Source organism: Aptenodytes forsteri, unplaced genomic scaffold (assembly GCF_000699145.1).
Source record: "Aptenodytes forsteri isolate BGI_AS27 unplaced genomic scaffold, ASM69914v1 Scaffold8, whole genome shotgun sequence".
NCBI classification, from domain to species: Eukaryota; Metazoa; Chordata; class Aves; order Sphenisciformes; family Spheniscidae; genus Aptenodytes; species Aptenodytes forsteri.
The window spans coordinates 8,820,624-8,840,392 of record NW_008796218.1 but is presented as its reverse complement, the minus strand read 5'-3'; the positions used below and the strand labels follow the sequence as shown (position 1 = coordinate 8,840,392).

Sequence of the window (19,769 nt, the reverse complement as noted above, 5' to 3'; positions counted from 1 at the left end):
CACCTGCCTGCCGATGGGAAGTGGTGGATGAATTCCTTGTTTTGCTTTGCTCGCACACGTGGCTTTTGCTTTACCTATTAAACTGTTCTTATCTCAGCCCACGAGTTCTCACTTTTACTCTTCGATTCTCTCCCCCATCCCACCGGGTGGGGGGAGTGAGCGAGCAGCTGTGTGGTGCTTAGTTGCCGGCTGGGGTTAAACCACAACAACTCATCTAACCCAGAATACCAAGATGAAAAATAACAGATGGGGGAGAGAGGGGCAGGGGAGAATTGCTGTCATCTTGTACATTAGGGATGTGTACGCTTGCCTCCAGCCCCCAGAAGATAGCATAAGACAGACTTTTGAGGGTATCAGGGAGAGACAGTACATTACTGCTACCATGGTGCACAGAACACAGCCAACACCTGGGAAATCATTCTAAGACTTCCCAGTGAAGGAACAAACAGTTGAGATAGGAACAAAGCAAGAAAAGCCATCCAGGAAGACCCTGAAATGCACACCATTTAATTTAGAAGACAGAGAACACTGTCAGAATCAAACCTGCAGAAGCCCTAGAGAAACTGCTGAAGAACATCAGGATAGAAAGTAACATGGTTGAATGACTCCAGGGTAAGAGTCTGAGATCCTCACTAGAAGAACAGAGAGCAAACAAAACTAGTGAACTACAGTGAACTTCGATTTTGTACATTTCTTCGAAGAAAATCTACTGAAGGAAAAATGATAGTTCCTTGAAGAAATCAGTATAAGATTCACAATTCCAAACTATTCCAATGCAAATTAAATAGGAAGGGTAATAAGGAACAAAGCTAGGTAGGTCCATCACCTCTTCTGCAATCTCAAAAAAGCCCAAATGAAGTATTATAAAATATAGAAATTAGTACACATTAATAACTGCGAATAAGAACAGCAGGAAAAGCATTGAAGCACAAAAAAAAAAAAATGAAGTGCCACTGACAAAAACCAGTATTTACATTTTTGTATTTTCCCCACACACACTAAAAGCATTCAGCACCAACCAGGAGGCTTACACCTGAAGTCCTCATTGACAGGGAGCTCTAAGACCTCAGCCTTGGAGAAGGAAACATTAGAAGTATTCACGAGAGAACTTTTCAAACTGGCTTTTGTCTGGTGAATCTTATCTGCTTACAGCTTATCTGAATAATAGGTTTGATGAATTATTTATTTCAAATAATAGGTGAATCTTATCTGCTTACTTAATCTGCTGACAGCTCCAAGACTGCTTTGATGAGTTATCTCAGAGCCTGTTGAGAACCACAAAAGCATCAAAATGTAGAGTCTATCTTTAAAAAGGAAGAGCCAGGGACCAAGTAAATCTTATTCCAGTATCTTTGCAAGAACTGAAGTAACCAAGCCTTTTAACAGCACCGCAGTGGTGGGAAACCTGACATAGATGGGTAACAACCAATATGGGCAACAACCAATATGGGCATCAGTAAGCGACTTGTCCAGCCCTTTAAATTTACTTTCATAGCAGGATAAACAGGCTTTTTGGAAAGAAGATGCACCAAATTACAGCAGATGTCAAAAGACTTAATGAATTCAAGATCTGACCATATTCTATTAAGCAAGGAAGGAAATTGTTCTTGCCCTTCTTGAATCTCATCCTTTATTTTTCCTTAGCTTGCTTCTCCAACTTAACAAGGCAACTCTGAATTCTGAAGCTGTATATGACGTCATCTGCCTATATAATAAACTTAATCTTACTCTCAAATTCACCATCCAGAGTCATTAAAAGTATTGAGAAAGTAAGAGGTGGGATGGTTCTCTTTAAAGCTCTGTTCAGTGCAGCCTGCCATTTTGACAGTGAACTGTTAAGTAGTTCTCTGTCTGTGGTAGCCCAGCTAGTTAATACCTAATCTATAGCAGTTCTTCTCCAGGGACCATGCAACCCGTAAGGACAAAAAGTTAGGGTCACAGAGAGTTTAAGAAGTGCTTCTTTCCTAGATTCCCTTGGGCAAATGGCAAAGCAACCGTGCAAGTCTATATGGAAAAAAAAAACCCAACGTAGAAATAAATTAGTAGTTTTCAACTTTTACAGGTGTCTAAACATTCTCCAGTGGAAGCACGGATCATAGGATGCCAAGTTGAAGCCTACAGATGAGGCTTACTTCTCAAAAATTCCCTTTCAAAAAGCTCTTTGAAGTAGTATACGCATTCCAAGGTCTCTAAACAACAGCTGGAAAACAATTAAATAAGAGCATATGTGTTTAAATCCAACGGGTCAACATTTTCAGAGTCCTACTATTTTAGAAATACTTCAAAATTATCCATCAGGGGAATACATCTGATCTTTTGAAAATAAAACTCGTTCATAGAATCATAGAATAGTTTGGGTTGGAAGGGACCTCTAAAGGTCATCTAGTCCAACCCCCCTGCCGTGGGCAGGGACTTCTTCAACTAGAGCAGGTTGCTCAGAGCCCCGTCCAGCCTGACCTTGAATGTTTCCAGGGATGGGGCATCCCCCACCTCTCTGGGCAACCTCTTCCAGTGTTTCACCACCCTCAGCGTCAAAAATTTCTTCCTTATATCTAGTCTAAATCTACCCCCCTTTAGTTGAAAGCCATTCCCCCTTGTCCTGTCGCAACAGGCCCTGCTAAAGAGTTTGCCGCCATCTTTTTTATAAGCCCCCTTTAAGTACTGACAGGCTGCAAGAAGGTCTCCCCGAAGCCTTCTCTTCTCTAGGCTGAACAACCCCAACTCTCTCTCATAAACTACCATACTTTGGCATGACAGAACGGCATACTTTCTGAGCAACAGAAAGGCTACAAATGCTCTCATAGTTCCCAGAGTGACCACCAGCTCTAAGCACTGCTGCAGAAAAGCTGGTGTTTCAAAAAGCTTTCTATCAAATTAAAAACAAAAAACAAACAACCCAACCAAAAAAAAAAACCAAAAAACAAAAAAAAACCCCACCCACCAAAACCCACACCACACACCAAAAACCCCAAAACCAAAAAACCCAACCACCTCAACCAGATAGATAACATTAAAAAAAAAAAAGAGTCCTTACTGCACTTCCTCTCAAGACTATCAGCTCTATTTCCTCTCAAAGTCCACTAAAAATCAGCTGACACACCAGACACACCCCTGAAACAAATTCCAGCAGGCAGATTCTGGCAGAGTTTGGAGCCTGGGCTTTTTTTACACAGTAAGTAACTGAGCCTCAGCCACAGGCAACCTGAAACAGCCTCATCTAGGCAGTCTCAACCCGTCTTGACAAGGAAGGGAAACAAACAAGCCCTCTTCAACCAACCCAGCGTAACCCCTCCGTTAACATCCTTCGACCATCCTTTTTCCCTTGATGATGCCAGTTATTTCGATGGAAGACCCAGGTCATGTGTCTCTGCTACTTAAGAAAATCCAAGCAATTTCTTTTCAAAAAGATAAGAATTAGCCTTTTAGATAATAAGTAAAATGGATGTTTGAAAGAAGATATCACATTGGTACAAGTTCTCAAACCTTTTCCAAGAAGTAAAGCTTATGAAAAGCCTTCTTTCTTACAAATACAAAAGATCACATACAGAAGTATTAATCCAGCAGAATATGTCCAAGTATTTAGTTAAATAAATGTATACGCTATCAAAGCCTAATGCAGCCTGTGCAATAACTTAACTACGTAGTGTTTGCAACAGTTTTCAAACAACAAAGAGGTAGTAATTACAAAGTCCAGTTTAAAAAATAGGACAGTATATTCTTCTGAGGATTACATATATACATTCCCTTAACAAATGGGCAGAAATGATCCCTGGATTATTCTGTATAGTAAGCCATTTTTTTGGAGGTTTTTTTGTTTGTTTAAATTTAATCAGTAATACTGAATAAATACACAGTAATAGCTTTGAGCTGGGTCTCAAAAACCAAAATAACTTGCAGTCAGGATTTAGTAAAAAGCTGAAAAGAACAGTCATTCCTTTTTTCAATAGTATTTACACTGCTTTAAGTAAAGCTGTCAGTAAAGCAGCGTTGGACAGTGACTTATCGTGGAAGCTATTACAAGTATTCTTACCTCTGATCTACAAAAACAAATTTCCCGTCTATTGCATGTCGAGAAACATATTCTGTAGGTTTCACCCTGATCTCACCGTTGACTGGCTGTGGTACTACATGAGGATGCAGCCGTCCAATTGCAACAAGACAGCTTAAATTACAACCCTCATTATCTGGTTCATTATCTTCATCTAGTCCCATTTTTGTTGGCGGCCAGCTTTTTAAATATCCTGTACTATGAATAGTGCAAAAGCTTTTGCGGTCTGCTGTAAAAAGAAAAAAGAAAAAAAAACCACAAAAAAGCAGTTAGGTCACGGATATTGCTTTGGAGAACGTCATCTCAGTTCTGCTAATAATGCCTCTCCTCTTTTACCCAGGAAATTTGGGATACTGTTCACTAAGGGATTGTTCAGCACTCCTGCTTCAATACAGCTAATCTGAGATAGTTCAATAAACAACTTATCTCTGCAAAACCACTGTGTGTACTGAAACACCACATAGTTCAGACCAAGGTTGCTTTTGATAATCTTCAAGTAGAAATTGCATCACATTTTATTATTTCAAAGGATGCAAATAATCTAAAGGACTGTTTGAAGAAATTAGTATATTAATAAATAAGATGCCTTTTTCAACTTAACATGAGGCTCCTACAAAAAACTGGAACAATTTGTTTGGCAGAATATACACTGTTTGGGGTGCACAGGGGATAGCTGTACATAGGGGTGAGGATGAAGATTCACACTGACAAGTAATACAGTCGGTATCTGAAAGGAGAACTCTTAAGCCTGCTCAGTGCTGAGGAATATAACTGCAAGGAAGACGACTTTCATAGAGAGGCAGAGTAAAAGGCTTATGCCTAACTGCACAAACTGGTTTCCTCAGGGATGAGCACTAAAGAACGATCCAAGGTTGAAGCTGTGTCTGAAACTAGCAGGAAGTACTTGGGGCAGCTGTCACATCCAGAGACAAAACACTGAAGTTGCCTTCTGTTCTCTAGTTGACACTTTCCACTAACTAATACCAAATGTATTATCCAAAGTACTCAAAGAAATTTTCAAATTTGGACTAAATATATACTCCAACATGTCTAGAATAATACCCTGCAGAGGAAAAAAATTATTACCAACTTTGATAAGGTTATGACCAAATACTTCTGGTGTAGAAATGCTATGTTTCCAGTACTCGGGACGTACCAAAAACACAGATGAACTCAGAATAAACTCATTTTTTAAGTTGGATATCCATCCAAATATCACTTGTCAAATATGGGGCAGAGAAATAGAATGGGTAACAGCTCCCCTTTGTTCGAGACATTGGCTAGAAGGTCAAGACTGAATGTCACATGAGCAATGTCTGAAGAAGATGCAATAATCACACCAGAACTGTCAGCACAAACTGCCTGCAAAAATTTCAAGAAAGCAGAGAGGAGAATTCGGCTTTATATGCTGCTACAGAGCTACTGGGGGCAGGGGAGGGGGCAGGGAAGTATGAAGAAGTAACAGACCTAGACACAGTTCAGTATCTTAATAAGAAACATTGTCAGTGTTCAATAAATGTAAAAAAAAAATTAACCACTGCAAATGAGCAACTGTATTAAAAAAAAGTCTGACAGCCATTACATTTGGTAATAAAATACGTAATTGTTACCTTTCTTCTTTGAACAGGTTGATGGAAAATCCTTGTCTTCTACTTTCACTGAAGGTCTATTGCACTTCATCCTACAAAAAAAGGACCGTCTTGCTCCAGAACATAGTCGCGATGGCCCAGGTGTTATATCAGTTTTAACTGGGAGTCCAGCTGTAGCAAACACAGAAAGTGAGGAAGCCTTCTTTGTCAGGTAAAAAGTTAACCATACAAATTATTACATACAACCCAACTGTACGATCTTTCAACCTTGCTGGGACTTACACAGAAGTCCTTTTATAGTCTTCAGAAGCAGAAGTCCTATTTTGGAGTTTTTCATGTGACTGAGTATGTGCAGGACTCAACTGACCATATCAACATGAGAATTTCTGATTACACTTTCTAGTGTGAAAACATTGACACAAGCTTGAGAACACAGGGTTCTAAATGCAAAGATTAGCAAAAGATTGTAAAAATCCACACAAGTTTTGCAGTAAATGTTGTGATTTCTTTGAACACCAATGAACTGATTAAAAATAGACAGAGATTATTTACCCATAACCAGAGCAGTACTTCATACATATAGTCACTCAGTAGGCTCATGACCCTTCAGACTGGAAGACTTTCCTATCACAACACCCACCCAGAGAGCACAGATGCATGCATACAGCAGAAGAGGCCCAGTGACATTCCAGGTCCACCTCAACTGGTATGTTCCTAAACATCAGACTTTTTCATTGTTCTGATGAAAGGGGGGAAAAAAGGTAGCAGTGACCTACACAGGGGCTGCAAATCCCCAAGATCTCCAGTTACGTGTAAGTCTCTAGCCTCAAAGAAATAAATGCATATGAACACGCCCTAACAGTAAGTCCTGACCTTTACCATATTCTTGCAGGAGATTCTTTCCTGTGGAAGTAACTGGAGAAACACAGTACCAAAACAAACATCAACTCTGGGAGCCAACAGCAGAGTGCTAGTACAACCAGACCTCCAGGAAGATGCCTGGCATGCATCAGGCGCACAGGTATCAGCAACGCCAGTGATGCAGCTGGAGCTCCAGGGGACAGTGCTCCAAGAGCTGATGGAGGATTTAAATCACATAGCAACTTTTCCACAGCTTGCTATCCACTTCAACCATTTTTGCATGGGGATATGTATAAACAAACAGCTATAAACATGTACAAAAACTTCTAGGGCCCTGTAGGCTTTTAACTTAAGGAGGAAAACAACAATGCCGATGTTTTAGCATAAAGTGTGCCTCCCTTAAAATTAGAATTGAGTGAGGTCACCTCAACGAGGTCAGACTATCCTGCACCACATGCACTCTAAACTGCGCCTCAGGGGTGAGAGTACAAGCTGTGCCCGAGCCACTCACGCCAACATAAAAATACATACATACATGCTAGTACTCTTAAGAATATGAGTTCTTGAAATTCTACCAATCAGTCTATCATAGCAGATGGGAAGACTGTAATTCATAGTATTTATTTTTGCCCTAACTTTGTCAGAGGCATGCAAAAAAAGGAGCTAGCACTGGCTATACATGCTTGACAACCAGACAAAACCAGGAGCCAGAAAAACTTCAGTTGATCCAGCTGGAGCCTCTAGGCTCACTGCCCTGGAACAATCTCTCTCAGCTTCAGTTTCTGAAGTTGAGCTGGTGGCTTCTTTGAAATGAGATCCTAGAGACTTCTGCTCCTGACAAGAGTAAGACTTAATGACCTGGAAATCTGCAGCTGTAAGATACAATCTTCTACTTAAGCAATGCAGACTCCTGTTATGAGAGTGAATTAAACACCCACTCACTTCAAAAGCAGCACAGATAACAGAACTACTTTAAAACACTAAAGTAGAATAGAGCTAAGAGACATAGCAGGAAATGATTCCAAGTAGCAGGTTAAAAACCTTGTAAGAGAAAGGTTAGGTCATTGATGGAAGTGGCAGTAATAAATTCCTCTATCTTGACTGACAACTAAGGATAACTAAAATAATACTGAGTGTTTTCTGACCATTGAGAATGACAGATTAGAACAAATGCTTCAATGGGAAAAATTAATCCTTTGATGCCTGGAAAAAGAGAGGATACCTCACAGGTGAAGCCAGTTAAACTAATACATCTATACTGCAGCACATGCCAAACCTACTAGCTTCTACATTCAGGTATCTGTTTCTTTTTTTTATTTTTTTTTTCTTTAAGCTAAAACTTCTTTGGCATGACACACAATCCAAACAGCACCCCACACACACACTTCCGATATTAGACAAATATTCAGGCTACATGACACTTTTGAAAAAGGTGGTGATACTTACTTTTTGCATCTATAAGCCTTTCTCGTGGCGCAGTATCAGAAGAAGAGAGCTGCTCCTTCACTTTGGCAATGTCTTTAGGATGAAGGTAATCAAATAAACTTTGACCAATCAAATCATTCTGTAGAGATTGAATATTCAGTCAAAAATTAAGATATTTGTTCAGTATATTTTATCAATTTTAGCATCCATTATAAACAACCCTTTTACATACAGGTCTAACCAAGGAACATCACACATCTGAGATCCAGGATTTAGTGGAAGATACGTTTTCTCTGTATATTTTTAAGTTATGACTACATGACATAGTAATTTATTTCATTCTTTTCAGTAAGAGTTTTGCAGAAATAGCATGCTTAATCCACCACCACCAAATATTCTGGTTTATCTTCAGTCTCACTTCATATGCTACACATTTGAAGGAAAAAATCATAATTGCAAATGTTCTCTTTCAATATTTACAGGATGAGTAGGTATTTAGTATATACCTAACTAAAGACTGGCTGAGGAAAACTTTCGAAGCTAATACAGTTTTTAAATTTGGTAAGGAGGACAGATGACAGAAAGAATGAAGAATAAGTTAAGCCTCACGTTAAGCATATATTAAAAACCTGGCTTTGGTATAATTGCTTCCCAGTTTCCATTAGTAAGTATGCTAGCAAAACCAGAACAGACAGAAAGAAAACTAAGTCGAAAAACCTCACGTGAAGCTATTGGAAGAACCTTAGACTGATTTTTCAATATTTGCTTACACTCCCAATTAGGTAACTGTCCTGGTTTCGGCAGGGATAGAGTTAATTTCCTTCCTAGTAGCTGGTACAGTGCTGTGTTTTGGATTTAGGGTGAGAACCTTTTTATAAGCCTGAGGGTAAATCCCTGATCAGAATGCAATCATCAGTGAAGTAAAGTTAGTTCCTTTTCACCTCCTCAGTTTGAATGGAAACCTGAAACAATTTTCTCTAATGACACAGCAGAGAAAAGCTCTTTCTTTGCAACAAATCTCAGCTTTCAAGACAGACTAATCACATAAATACCCCTCCATATAAACATATAATCATTAAAAAACCCACTTTTAAATCTTTTAAGGCCTAACATCACTTAAAATGGAAAAGAATACCTGACTGTAGTTGAGGATCTTGAAGACAGATTCTGAAACAAACAGTAGGACAGCTGTCTTAACATTTAGAGATAACTGAGTCAACAAGCAAGATATGAAATTACAATAAAGGTTTTATTTGCATCAGCAAACATTTTTGGCATCATTCTGGGCATCATGCCCAGAATTTAAAGTCACTTGTATGGGAAGAAAGAATCCATGTCTTGTCCAATAATATTATGATTATGTTTAATAATGCCTTCAAATTAAAATATTATTTTAACTGTATTTATTCCATAGTTCCTCTTTTAGAAACCAAACATAACCTGGATATTTATTTATGTGCCTGTAGGCAAGTAATTCCCGTTTCAATAGTACTCTTTTTCAGTCACGTACAAGCATGAAGGATTAGGCCCCTAATTTTATAGCTTTCAAGTCACAATGCTGCAGAAATTAAATTCTGCATATACTGCACCTGGACACTGCAGTGCTTCACAAATTACACAAGCTACTAGAAGAGCTTAACCATTGACAAGTGATTTATACTCTCCACACTATAAAAGAAGTACACAGCAAGCAGCCAAACATACTAAGTCATGTTACATCAGTGACCTCAAAAAAAAGTGTTTGTTATATCATTGTATGCTGAAGATCATGTCAAGGTAGCCCACGGCAGAAAGACTGCAGAAAACAATTTATGTAATTTTGGTTCATTCCATGAAATAACTGAAGATTCTGATGGTTACCATCAAAATATCAGTTTCCTCAGATCACCCTCTTAAACCTTTCTGCTTAAATTAAGAGACACTAGTCATTGTTAAAACCCATTGACTTTATGCAGTAGTCTTGCAGATTTCTACATTATCTGCCATAATCAGAACATACTTAAGCTGAGATACAAGGCAGAAAAATACTGGTGTTTTGCTTTGGGAAAGTTATATTCACAGCCATTAATACCTCTTAATTAAAAGCTGAAACGTACCCTGAGAATAAGATGTTTTAATTCATCATCTGATAGAAAAGCAGGCTTATAGTTTGCTTCTGTATATGGGTTTGTAGCACCTAAAGAAAACAAACAATCCCCATATCACAAACTTAACAATACACACTTAAATGAGCAATTTTCCTTTGGCTCCTTCTTACATTTATTCATTGCAGGTGTTCTTTAAAATGAAAGTTGCTTTTTGGTTTTGTTTTACTATCAACATGAGCTCTCTTGGTATTAACTCAAAAAAGGATGAAGCTTTTCTGCTAAAACACAAATACTGCATTACACAGTAATGCAAATTATATGCCTTCTGAGATATAAAAAGTGTTCCTCGACATATTTTTTAACCCAAATGCTGTGCTTGATTTATAGTCTATTCTCAGAATTAGAAATTAAAACCAACAGATTAAAGCATAAAAACCTTCAAACTATTTCTTCTCTTTATAACTTAGTAAAACATGACAAGGTCATGTAAACAGATTGTCAGTTAGGAATTTACAAATCAGTTCTCTCATTCCATGCCAAAGACAAAAAACAACATTACAATGACATCTCACAATGCCAAAAGCCAAAAATTAGCAACAAATGGAGGCAGCTATTTATTGAAGAGTAATTCTTCTCATTCTATTCCCTTCATAAAGACAAAAAAGAGTCAAATCAATAACCACTGAAGTGCTATGAAGTACTAACCTAATCAAATGACAGTGGCAGAAGAAGTTAAACCTTTCAAAAATACTAGGATAAATATGATTGGAAGACACCAGGTCTCCTAGAAACTCACCAGTGACTCTTTCTTTAAATTAGCTGCATAGCTATCTTTTCTCAGGGGCACATTTCTTGAAGGCTTAAGCTTTCACCATCATCACCGATTGTACCCAAGCACTGATTCACTCTCACGCGAAGCTTTAGGATATACAGAAATTTGCAACAACCCCAACTCTTCCAAACCCACGTTTCCCTTCAGGTGCTTGTAACAGAAACTGGTTAAAAAGACTAAAAGTGAATTTTCAAAGTACTCTCCATTCTTTCACGCAGAGCTAAAGGTATGAACACAAAACCTCAGAAGTTCTGTAGGAATCTTACACCTAAAGTCTAACCTCTCTATCCAACAAGTTTTGCACATTGCCTGCTTAAGAGCGCTGCTCAGTGCTACACATGATTCAACTGTGCACTGCCACTTAAGCCCTTTGTTCCCTGCCCCCACACGCCTCAGCTCCCTTGCTTTTGTTGACTCTAGTGATGGTAATCAATCAGGTCAGAGGATGGAAAAGCACTCTTTTCTCACCCACAAACTTCCCAGTCCGATCAAGATATTGGACCATGAACCAGTAAGCTATAAATGAAGGCGCAGCATCAAATGCTAAGAAAAGGGGAGAAGTCCTCCCAAAATGTATTAACTTACTCCTTTTTGGCAAAAGGGTAAGAAAGAGAGAGAAAAAGTGTGGCTTTGGGGAAACCCCATTTTGCCATCTTCCTCCAGTCCTGTCCTGTCCCCCCGCTCCACCCCCAATCAACTTACCACGTAGTGTTTTCATATGCTGGACACCCCCAATCAACTTACCACGTAGTGTTTTCAAATGCTGGACAGCCATTCTCAATACAGTGAGTTTATCTAGCTTTCGAGACATCGCGTTGCACGTTGGTACCAAAGATGCCAGTTCATCTATAAAACTGTTCATTTTATCTCTACGCCTTTTTTCAATTTGACTATGAGCCTCCCTAAATAAGTAAGGTGGTGAGGAAAAACAGAAAAGCATGAGAAAACAAATCACATTAAAAAAAATCCCTAAATCCAGTATAACAAAACCACAAAAATAACCTCCTCCTGATAATTGTTACCCTCTGATCCTTGTGAAAAAAGGACATCCACATACAGAATTCTTCAGACATTTTATGTTCATTAATTGGGTGAGTAACAGTTACAAGCAATAGGCAAGGCTGCAGCACGCAGCGCCAATTTACCAGAAAACACATATAATGTTGGCCATACAGTATACTAAATCCTCAGTTCTGAAACAATCCACTGAACAGTACAAAACTGTCTAGAGATTTCTACTGCTGTACAACATTTTTTCTTAGCACATACACTGAAATGTAACTGGAATCATAAAGGTCACAGATAAGCAAATTCCAGTGTATATAAATATTGAATAAAGCATTCAATTAAGAATTTGTAATCAGCATACTATATGAATGTACTAAGTATTTAAAACTACCTTTTGCTGTGGCAATCTAAGTCTTCTACTCATCCTACAGCTTTCCATTTGAAATATTTGAGGTACCTCTGAACTAAACTCTAACTAACCAGGAAAATGATGATAAACACTTATTTTTGCTTTGTATTTTCCCATATTAAAGAGTCACTGTTAACACTTTTACAACCCACTATTGAATTTGAAAGAAACAAGATTAAGAAAGTAACATTATCAGAAACATATAAAGGCTTCAATTTCAGTGTTAATAGTAAACAGAAGTGACTAAAACCAAGTTACCTACCAAGTTAGCATTTTCACAAAACTATATGCAGTTTATACATGAAAAATGTTAACAGTGCAAAAATATAGAAAAATAAGAGAAGGTCAAAGCTACAAAAAAAGATTTTTAGGACAAGAAGAAAGTAACATTATCAGAAACATATAAAGGCTTCAATTTCAGTGTTAATAGTAAACAGAAGTGACTAAAACCAAGTTACCTACCAAGTTAGCATTTTCACAAAACTATATGCAGTTTATACATGAAAAATGTTAACAGTGCAAAAATATAGAAAAATAAGAGAAGGTCAAAGCTACAAAAAAAGATTTTTAGGACAAGAAATACATATGAAATATTTGCATATGGCAAAAGGCAAGAGATCGACTGTTTTCAATATATTTGTTTAGAGTATTACCTTGCATTTTTTATTCTGCCTTGTTGGTCTGTATACTCCAATCTGTTGAGAAATAGTATCACAAAGTTAGTGTCGAAAACACTGAAAACAATTCTTTTAATGCATCTTACCTACTGATCCTCATTAAAATATTTTTTTTAAGATTTGAATATTTATTTAACCTTTCTTCAGAAAAATATCATTATTTATAACACTGTGGCTCAAAGTGTTCAGGTTTGTTTGTTTGAATTTGTTCAACAATCTTAAAAGGCTTTGTCCCAGCAAAGAAACAATTTGGGACACCTGACCACAGTGACACTGAAAACAGGTATCTACACACAGGATCCTATATCAGTACTGTGGAACTAACATTTCAGTGACTCTATCAACAGTACCTTCCATGTTGGTCATCTTTATCTGTATCCATACCTTCCCTGCAGGAACAGAATAAAGCAATATTTTACAAATTCAGCAGGATTAGCAAAACTGTTATCAAACTGTCATAAAATTAGAATAAAGTATTCCTGTCATCTTTAAATCCTAAATACAAAAATAAGAATATAAAAGTGAGAACCTGGAAGGACTGAAAAAGTTGTGTGGTTTTTGTAATATTATAACATTTTCTTAAATTAGTTGTGTCTCCTTTGGAGCTAACAAAATGGCACAGTTTGATGTGTTTGACAGTAAAACATGCTGCAGTTCAAAGACATCATCTGTTATAAAAATGTTTTTCAGTTAACTGGGGGGGGGAAGGATGTATCAAAGCAGATATTTTTCACCAGAAATAGGGCTACTAACTTGCATTTCCTATAGTCAAAAGTTCGACCAGAGGCAGTTATCGAAGTGCCTAGCACAAAACACACAAATTGCCCTGAATTACTTTGTGCAGATGTCTGTGCGTTCTACACATTAGTTTGCCTTATGGTAGTTGATTTTGGGGTAGAGGATGATAATAATCTAGACCAACAAACCATTGGAAATGGCCAAATGCATGGACAGAATGAGAGACTGTATGAAACTAACCAGGCACATTTTAAATTAGTACAACTTTCAGTGTAGATAACATGGCTTACTTTTGCCTCAACATGAAAAAAAAAAAGATTTAAGGAAGGAAGGATGAAGAATAAAAAGGATCCCCCTTATTACATTTTAATATTGTAACCATATGTACAGAAATAAGGAGAGGAAAGCCTAAGTTTTCAGCCGTATCTGGTGAGAAAAGTTGAATGCCTAAGACTACAGCACTGTTAGACAAAAGAATTAGGAAGAGAATGCTGATATATATAAATCTGTATAATTGTGCTTAAAAGGACACTCTTAAGCCTGGCTAATTCTGGTTTAATTTTTACCTACAAATTTTATGTAAAGGGAAGGGAAAGGCAAGGAAAAACACCGAGCATCTTTTTCAAGTGAAACCGATTATTAGAATATTTATACTTCCTAGAAAGGAAAGCCATCAAGTCTGAAAAAGAAAGAAAAATAAAGTACACCATATATAGGAAATAAGAATATCGTCTTACATTTTCTGTTGAAATTCTCAAGCTAATGTATATTCTATTTGAAATGAAAAGCACAATGAAAACAAGACAATAGCAGTGAACGTATTCTAAGGAGACAAGCTTGTTCAAACTAATCTACTTTCTGAAAGAATAATTCTGCTTTTTAAGAAGAGAGAGCATAGTTCATTACACTAATGTGAAAAACTAGTAAAACAACTAACCTAAATTATGTTATGCAAATCATTGAGATATTGTTTCGTCTTCAGAAATGAAAGATCTGTGCCTTATGTGTGTTGCCCTTGTGGTTAGGTAAATGGGATTTCAGAGGACTCTAAGGCCAGAAATAAAAAAAATTTAAAAATGTATCCCAAGTTTCTCAGGTTTTGATTCTGCCCAGCAGGACAGGTGAATGTTTTCTTTTAGTCAGTACTAAAGTCCTAATTCTGAACTTTATACAGACTTTATCATATCATAAGGAAATTAAACAGAATTTCTACATGCAAGCTAACTGCTGGCATCACTTCAAGACTGTAAAGTGATCTGAAATACCACTGAGCTTTAACATGTTAAAGGGCTACGTTTTATAAGACCCTTATGAAAAATCTTCTCATATTAGCCATTAACATACCAGTTATTCCTGTTCAACGTCGGACATTAGCCTTCTTAAAAACAAACATGGTAGTCTTTCATATATTATTCATTGCAGTTTTAAATCAATTATCTTTGTGATTAGTTTTTAAAAGAAGTTTGAAAATGCTAAAGGTTTTCTTCATCTCTCAATTTGCACATTTGAGTTACTGTCTTAGTCAATGGCTCAAAGCCCTTCTGATGCTCACAAAGAAACAGCATGCAGGTCTAGAACAGGACTTAGAAACAAGGCATCAGTTTTCCACTTGCGATGCCACCTTTAGCTACAGGATGCTTGTTGTGACAAAATTCATTTTAGCCTTAGAAAAACCCAGAAAGCAAAATCTAAAAGAGGTACAAGGTAAGTTACAAATGCTTCAGGATAGTTTGTTTTCTTATCATATATTATTTCAACTGAAAACACTACTCCCAAGAAAATAAATTAAGTGTTTATAGACCTGTGCAGGAAGTCTTGGATTCCAGCATTTGACTAAAACAGACCCTAGTGGAGAACAGACAACCTTTGCTGAAGTGACAGCAATAGGTTGGACAGGAATTTTCCTGGAGGAGTGGCAGGAGAAAGAATTGAGAAGAAGCTGGTGTGGAGAGCTGAAAGCACAGCTGATCAATATGCTTGCTTGTACTTGAGAGGTGAATGAAGAACCACACTAAAACAGCCAGGTTCTTCCTTCCTTATTCCCTGACTTCACTGGTAAATGAAGTGTACAACTGGACACTCAGACAATTTATGTAAAAAATAAATTGTTAACAGGCAGCAAAAGCTGAACAGTAGCATTTCCTAACAACATTTACTGATACATACATATAGAAGGAGGGATCAAGGAAGTCTACCTTAAGTTCTATTTTAAAATAGGAATATTTACTAGCCACCATTTCCTTTGCAACACAACATGAACTGTGGTTGATGACAGCTGTTGTAAACTTATTTTACTTAGGATTCAAGGAAACAGTGTTTTCACATATTTAATAAAATGCACACACAACCTAAAGGGCAGAATTGTAACTTACAAGAGCAAGCTGTCTTTTGGAAAAGAGGACTTGAGCAATGCTTCCTACCCAGAAGAATAAAGATGGAGAAATGCTTTCTAGAGAAGAGGAGGTTGGTAAGATTGAGGCTGTTCACTGAATTTTGTAGTAGTCAATTCAACTAGAGGGAGTCATGTACTTTTCAGGAAGACTAAATGCATATTAGAGAAGGTACGTATGCCGCATGTTTGTGGTCTTTAAACAGTACTTAACATTTTGCGCATAAGTTCTCCTAAAAAGAAGTCCTATGCACAGGGAACCTAATTCTTAATTCATGCTCAGTGTGGATTAAAAATTCTACTCCTCCCTCTAAAAAGAGCTGCCAACAATCCAAAGGCCCACAATGATAAAATTTGTGCTAAGTTACATAAAAATGGACTACATAGCTGTATTAATAATGGATGGGACCCATTCACAAGTTACCCTGCCACTAGACTTTGCAAAGTTACAATACATGAGGTTTGCACAGTGACTTAGAGTTAAGTAGGTTGGTCTTGGTGTACTTAGTGCAGAAAGGTTTGGAAATCTGACAAACTTTATCACGACCTTTACTATTCTAAAGCAGAGTTGGTGTGATTTGTTTCTATTTCAAACACCTGCCGCAAGAGAGAAGCTATGGCTTGGACAGTGCTTCTGAGCACTGTTATTAGCAAGCCTGCCTTAAAGAGAAGCAGCTTTCCTGAAACAAAACCACATTCTACCACTGATTCAGAAGCAGCCAAGTTTTTATTTTGTCGGGAGTAATAGCTTACAGTCAAGGATCAACACAAGATTAAATCAGTTGATTAAATGAAAGGCAGATCTACTGCCGCAAACCAGAGACTGCTCAGATTCATATTCAACTGGGAGACCAAAATAGCTTCATCAGGCAAAGGCTGGCAGCACACTGATAGGAAGTGACTAAAAAGGCAAAAAATAAGTGAAGAAAAGGAACTATTCCCAGTTTCACTTCTGCTTTTTAATGAATTTATTATCTTCCCTCCCGCTAGTCAGACATTCTATTTCCTATGTAAATGGTCAATATAATCAACCTTCACACTGTACATTTCATCAGTATTTTTTTCTCCCTCATCAGCCAAAGGTTTCTTTCCTCAGCCTTACCCCATTTGATAGCCCTCAATTCTAGCTGCACCGAGATGAAGGCTTTATTTTTATTATTAAATAATGAACTTTCCTCTTAGTGCATAGTAGCTTTTTTCTTTATTAAAACCTTTACGACAGGTTGTCAAGAAAAGGTTATTTAAAAATTGCTATAAGTACTTCTATCGTCTCCCCCACTGTATTGTTGTATTACAACCTCTTTTTAGCAGTCTTAAATCAAGAGAAATCCAACTTACTGATAATCGGTAGAGCTTCCCTTTCTTTTCCTATTACAATCCATTCCTGAAGTGCTAAGAGAACTGGAGATCAAGTCAGCAGGGTCTGGTGACATAAAGTCACTAATTGTAGAAGATATGTCCATCCTTTGGTCTGCCATTGGATTGTCTAACATTGAGGAAAAAAAAACACCACCAAAAAACCCTGCATTAATAGAAGCAGAAACTTACATATTTTTTAACCAAAAAAAGCCCAAATTTTAAACTTAGTATTCTTAAAAACTGCAAAAATCACAATTCTATTGTTTCCTTTTGCTGTAAAACATAATCGGCAATTTCTCCTTTTCCAGCTACTGGTATATTGAATATTGCATACAAACCATGACCCTTCTCAAAACACATTACTTAAGATGATTGTTTTTAAAGACTTGTCAGAGTGATCTTTAACTAAACCAAAACCAGGTTTACTCTTATCTTAACTGGCCAGCCAACTGCTTCTCCCTAACACAAATAAAGGATAAGTTCTGTCTGACTTTCACTGACTGGGAACACTAGTTTTAGTGTGTCTCTCCATTTGAAGATATTAAAGTATATAATTCCACTGAATTTCATGGAACAGAATTCAGAAGATTTCCACAGAAAATCAGGTTAAATAAACACCTCCACCACAGCAGACCCCACAAATAAAAACCTAATAACCCAATGATGGTCTAAGAAGACTAGTTAAAGGTACATACAAATCTAATTAGCTTTTTCATCCAAAACATACACATTTTAACCCTCTAGACTGCAAATAATTATATTATTGGAAGAAACCCTGTGAAAAGCTTATTTATTACTAAGTGGCATCAACTGTGAAACAGAACAGTTTTTACCTGAAAGCCTGTCTTAGAAGCCTAGATCAACCTGGGGAAAGATGATGATGCTCAGCCTGAAGCAGTTGATCACCTTAAAACTCTTCCATGCCTCATATTCTGTTAGTCAAGTACTTTCAAAAACCTGAATGGGAAGAAAACTAGCAAGCTTAAAAAACACTTTCAAAACAAGTTTGTTTAGAACAATTGTTTTAGACACAGTTTACAACAGCAAATACATGTTTTCTACTCAAGGATCAAATTTTAATTTCCTTATAAAGTGTAGAAGCTTTATCCATCATCGAAAGGGTTAGATGTTGAGATGTGCAACTCCAATGAACCAAGCTTTGGAACAGAAGGAATCTCTTCAGCATCACTTCCTCTTGGGCCCTGTTTATCATTCTTTGGTCTCTGCATAAAACCCCTCCGCTCACAATGATCAGATCTGAACACATTTGTTGTCTGATGCTACCAGAGTGAGTCAAACTGCTGTTACAGTGCAAAAGACAGACTTATCCCTTCACTCCTGGCTGCCTCATTTTTAAGGTGGCCATAGCAGTAAGACAGTTTGGGCTCAGCTTACTATTTTGTTTTCCCTTGTAACAGCAGTTGGCATTTTCAAAGGAAAGGGGGTTAAACATTGTTCTATTCTGCAGGCTTCAAGTTTTAAGTAAAATCCACACCCCATACTATAACTCAAGTCCTCAACTGTGACTCCCAACTACACTGTAAACTCAGTGGCTGGTCTGCAGGTAGATGTTCTTCCCTTCCAGATTTCTGTCACAAAACAAGTTTTTCAGCAAAACTTACTATGCAAGACTTAAAAACTGTTCTAAGTCTGCCTCTTGCAAGAAATTTTGAAGTCTTTCGGATACACCGTTTTCTGGTAAATGCATCTGTGAACATTGTGACTGCCTTTCCAACCTGCGATGACAGCAGTACTTCCCAATTACACACATCAGCAAGCTCCCACGACACTCTCAGAAGTTTGCAAGGCAAACAACCAGTGTTCTGTCAACATGACCACATTATAACAGATTCTACTGAATCACATATATAGACATGTTAAGAGTTATAAGCCAACAGAAACCTCACAAAATCCAAAGTCAACGGTACCATTTTCTTCAGCTCTGCCAGAATAGCATATTCAGAATTTATTTCAAAAGTTTAAGTTATCTAAATCGATGGTCCTGTTATGGTAACAACAGTCAGGATCACAGCTCTTAAATCTAAGGTCAGGCAAGTCATTGCCTTAATACCACCAACTTGTGAACAGAAGATCATTGTTGTTCTAGAATCATAGAATCATTAAGGTTGGAAAAGACCTCGAAGATCATCGAGTCCAACCGTCAACCCAACACCACCACCCACTAAACCATGTCCCTAAGCACCTCATCTACACGTCTTTTAAATACCTCCAGGGATGGGGACTCAACCACTTCCCTGGGCAGCCTGTTCCAATGCTTGACAACCCTTTTGGTGAAGATATGTTTCCTACTGTCCAATCTAAACCTCCCCTGGCACAACTTGAGGCC

At 37.5% G+C, this 19,769-nt stretch overlaps 1 protein-coding gene across 1 annotated transcript in view; it reads right to left on the bottom strand.

Moving 5' to 3' along the window:
- Nucleotides 1–19,769, bottom strand: part of ARNTL (aryl hydrocarbon receptor nuclear translocator like) — a 55,892-nt gene that overhangs the window by 9,646 nt on the left and 26,477 nt on the right. The window contains 11 exon segments of the mRNA XM_009288837.1: nt 4,031–4,277; nt 5,659–5,808; nt 7,945–8,062; nt 9,059–9,111; nt 9,983–10,099; nt 11,587–11,744; nt 12,913–12,954; nt 13,287–13,328; nt 14,336–14,353; nt 17,402–17,549; nt 18,256–18,379. Coding sequence (XP_009287112.1) covers nt 4,031–4,277; nt 5,659–5,808; nt 7,945–8,062; nt 9,059–9,111; nt 9,983–10,099; nt 11,587–11,744; nt 12,913–12,954; nt 13,287–13,328; nt 14,336–14,353; nt 17,402–17,541 — 1,085 coding nt within the window. The 5' untranslated portion in view covers nt 17,542–17,549; nt 18,256–18,379.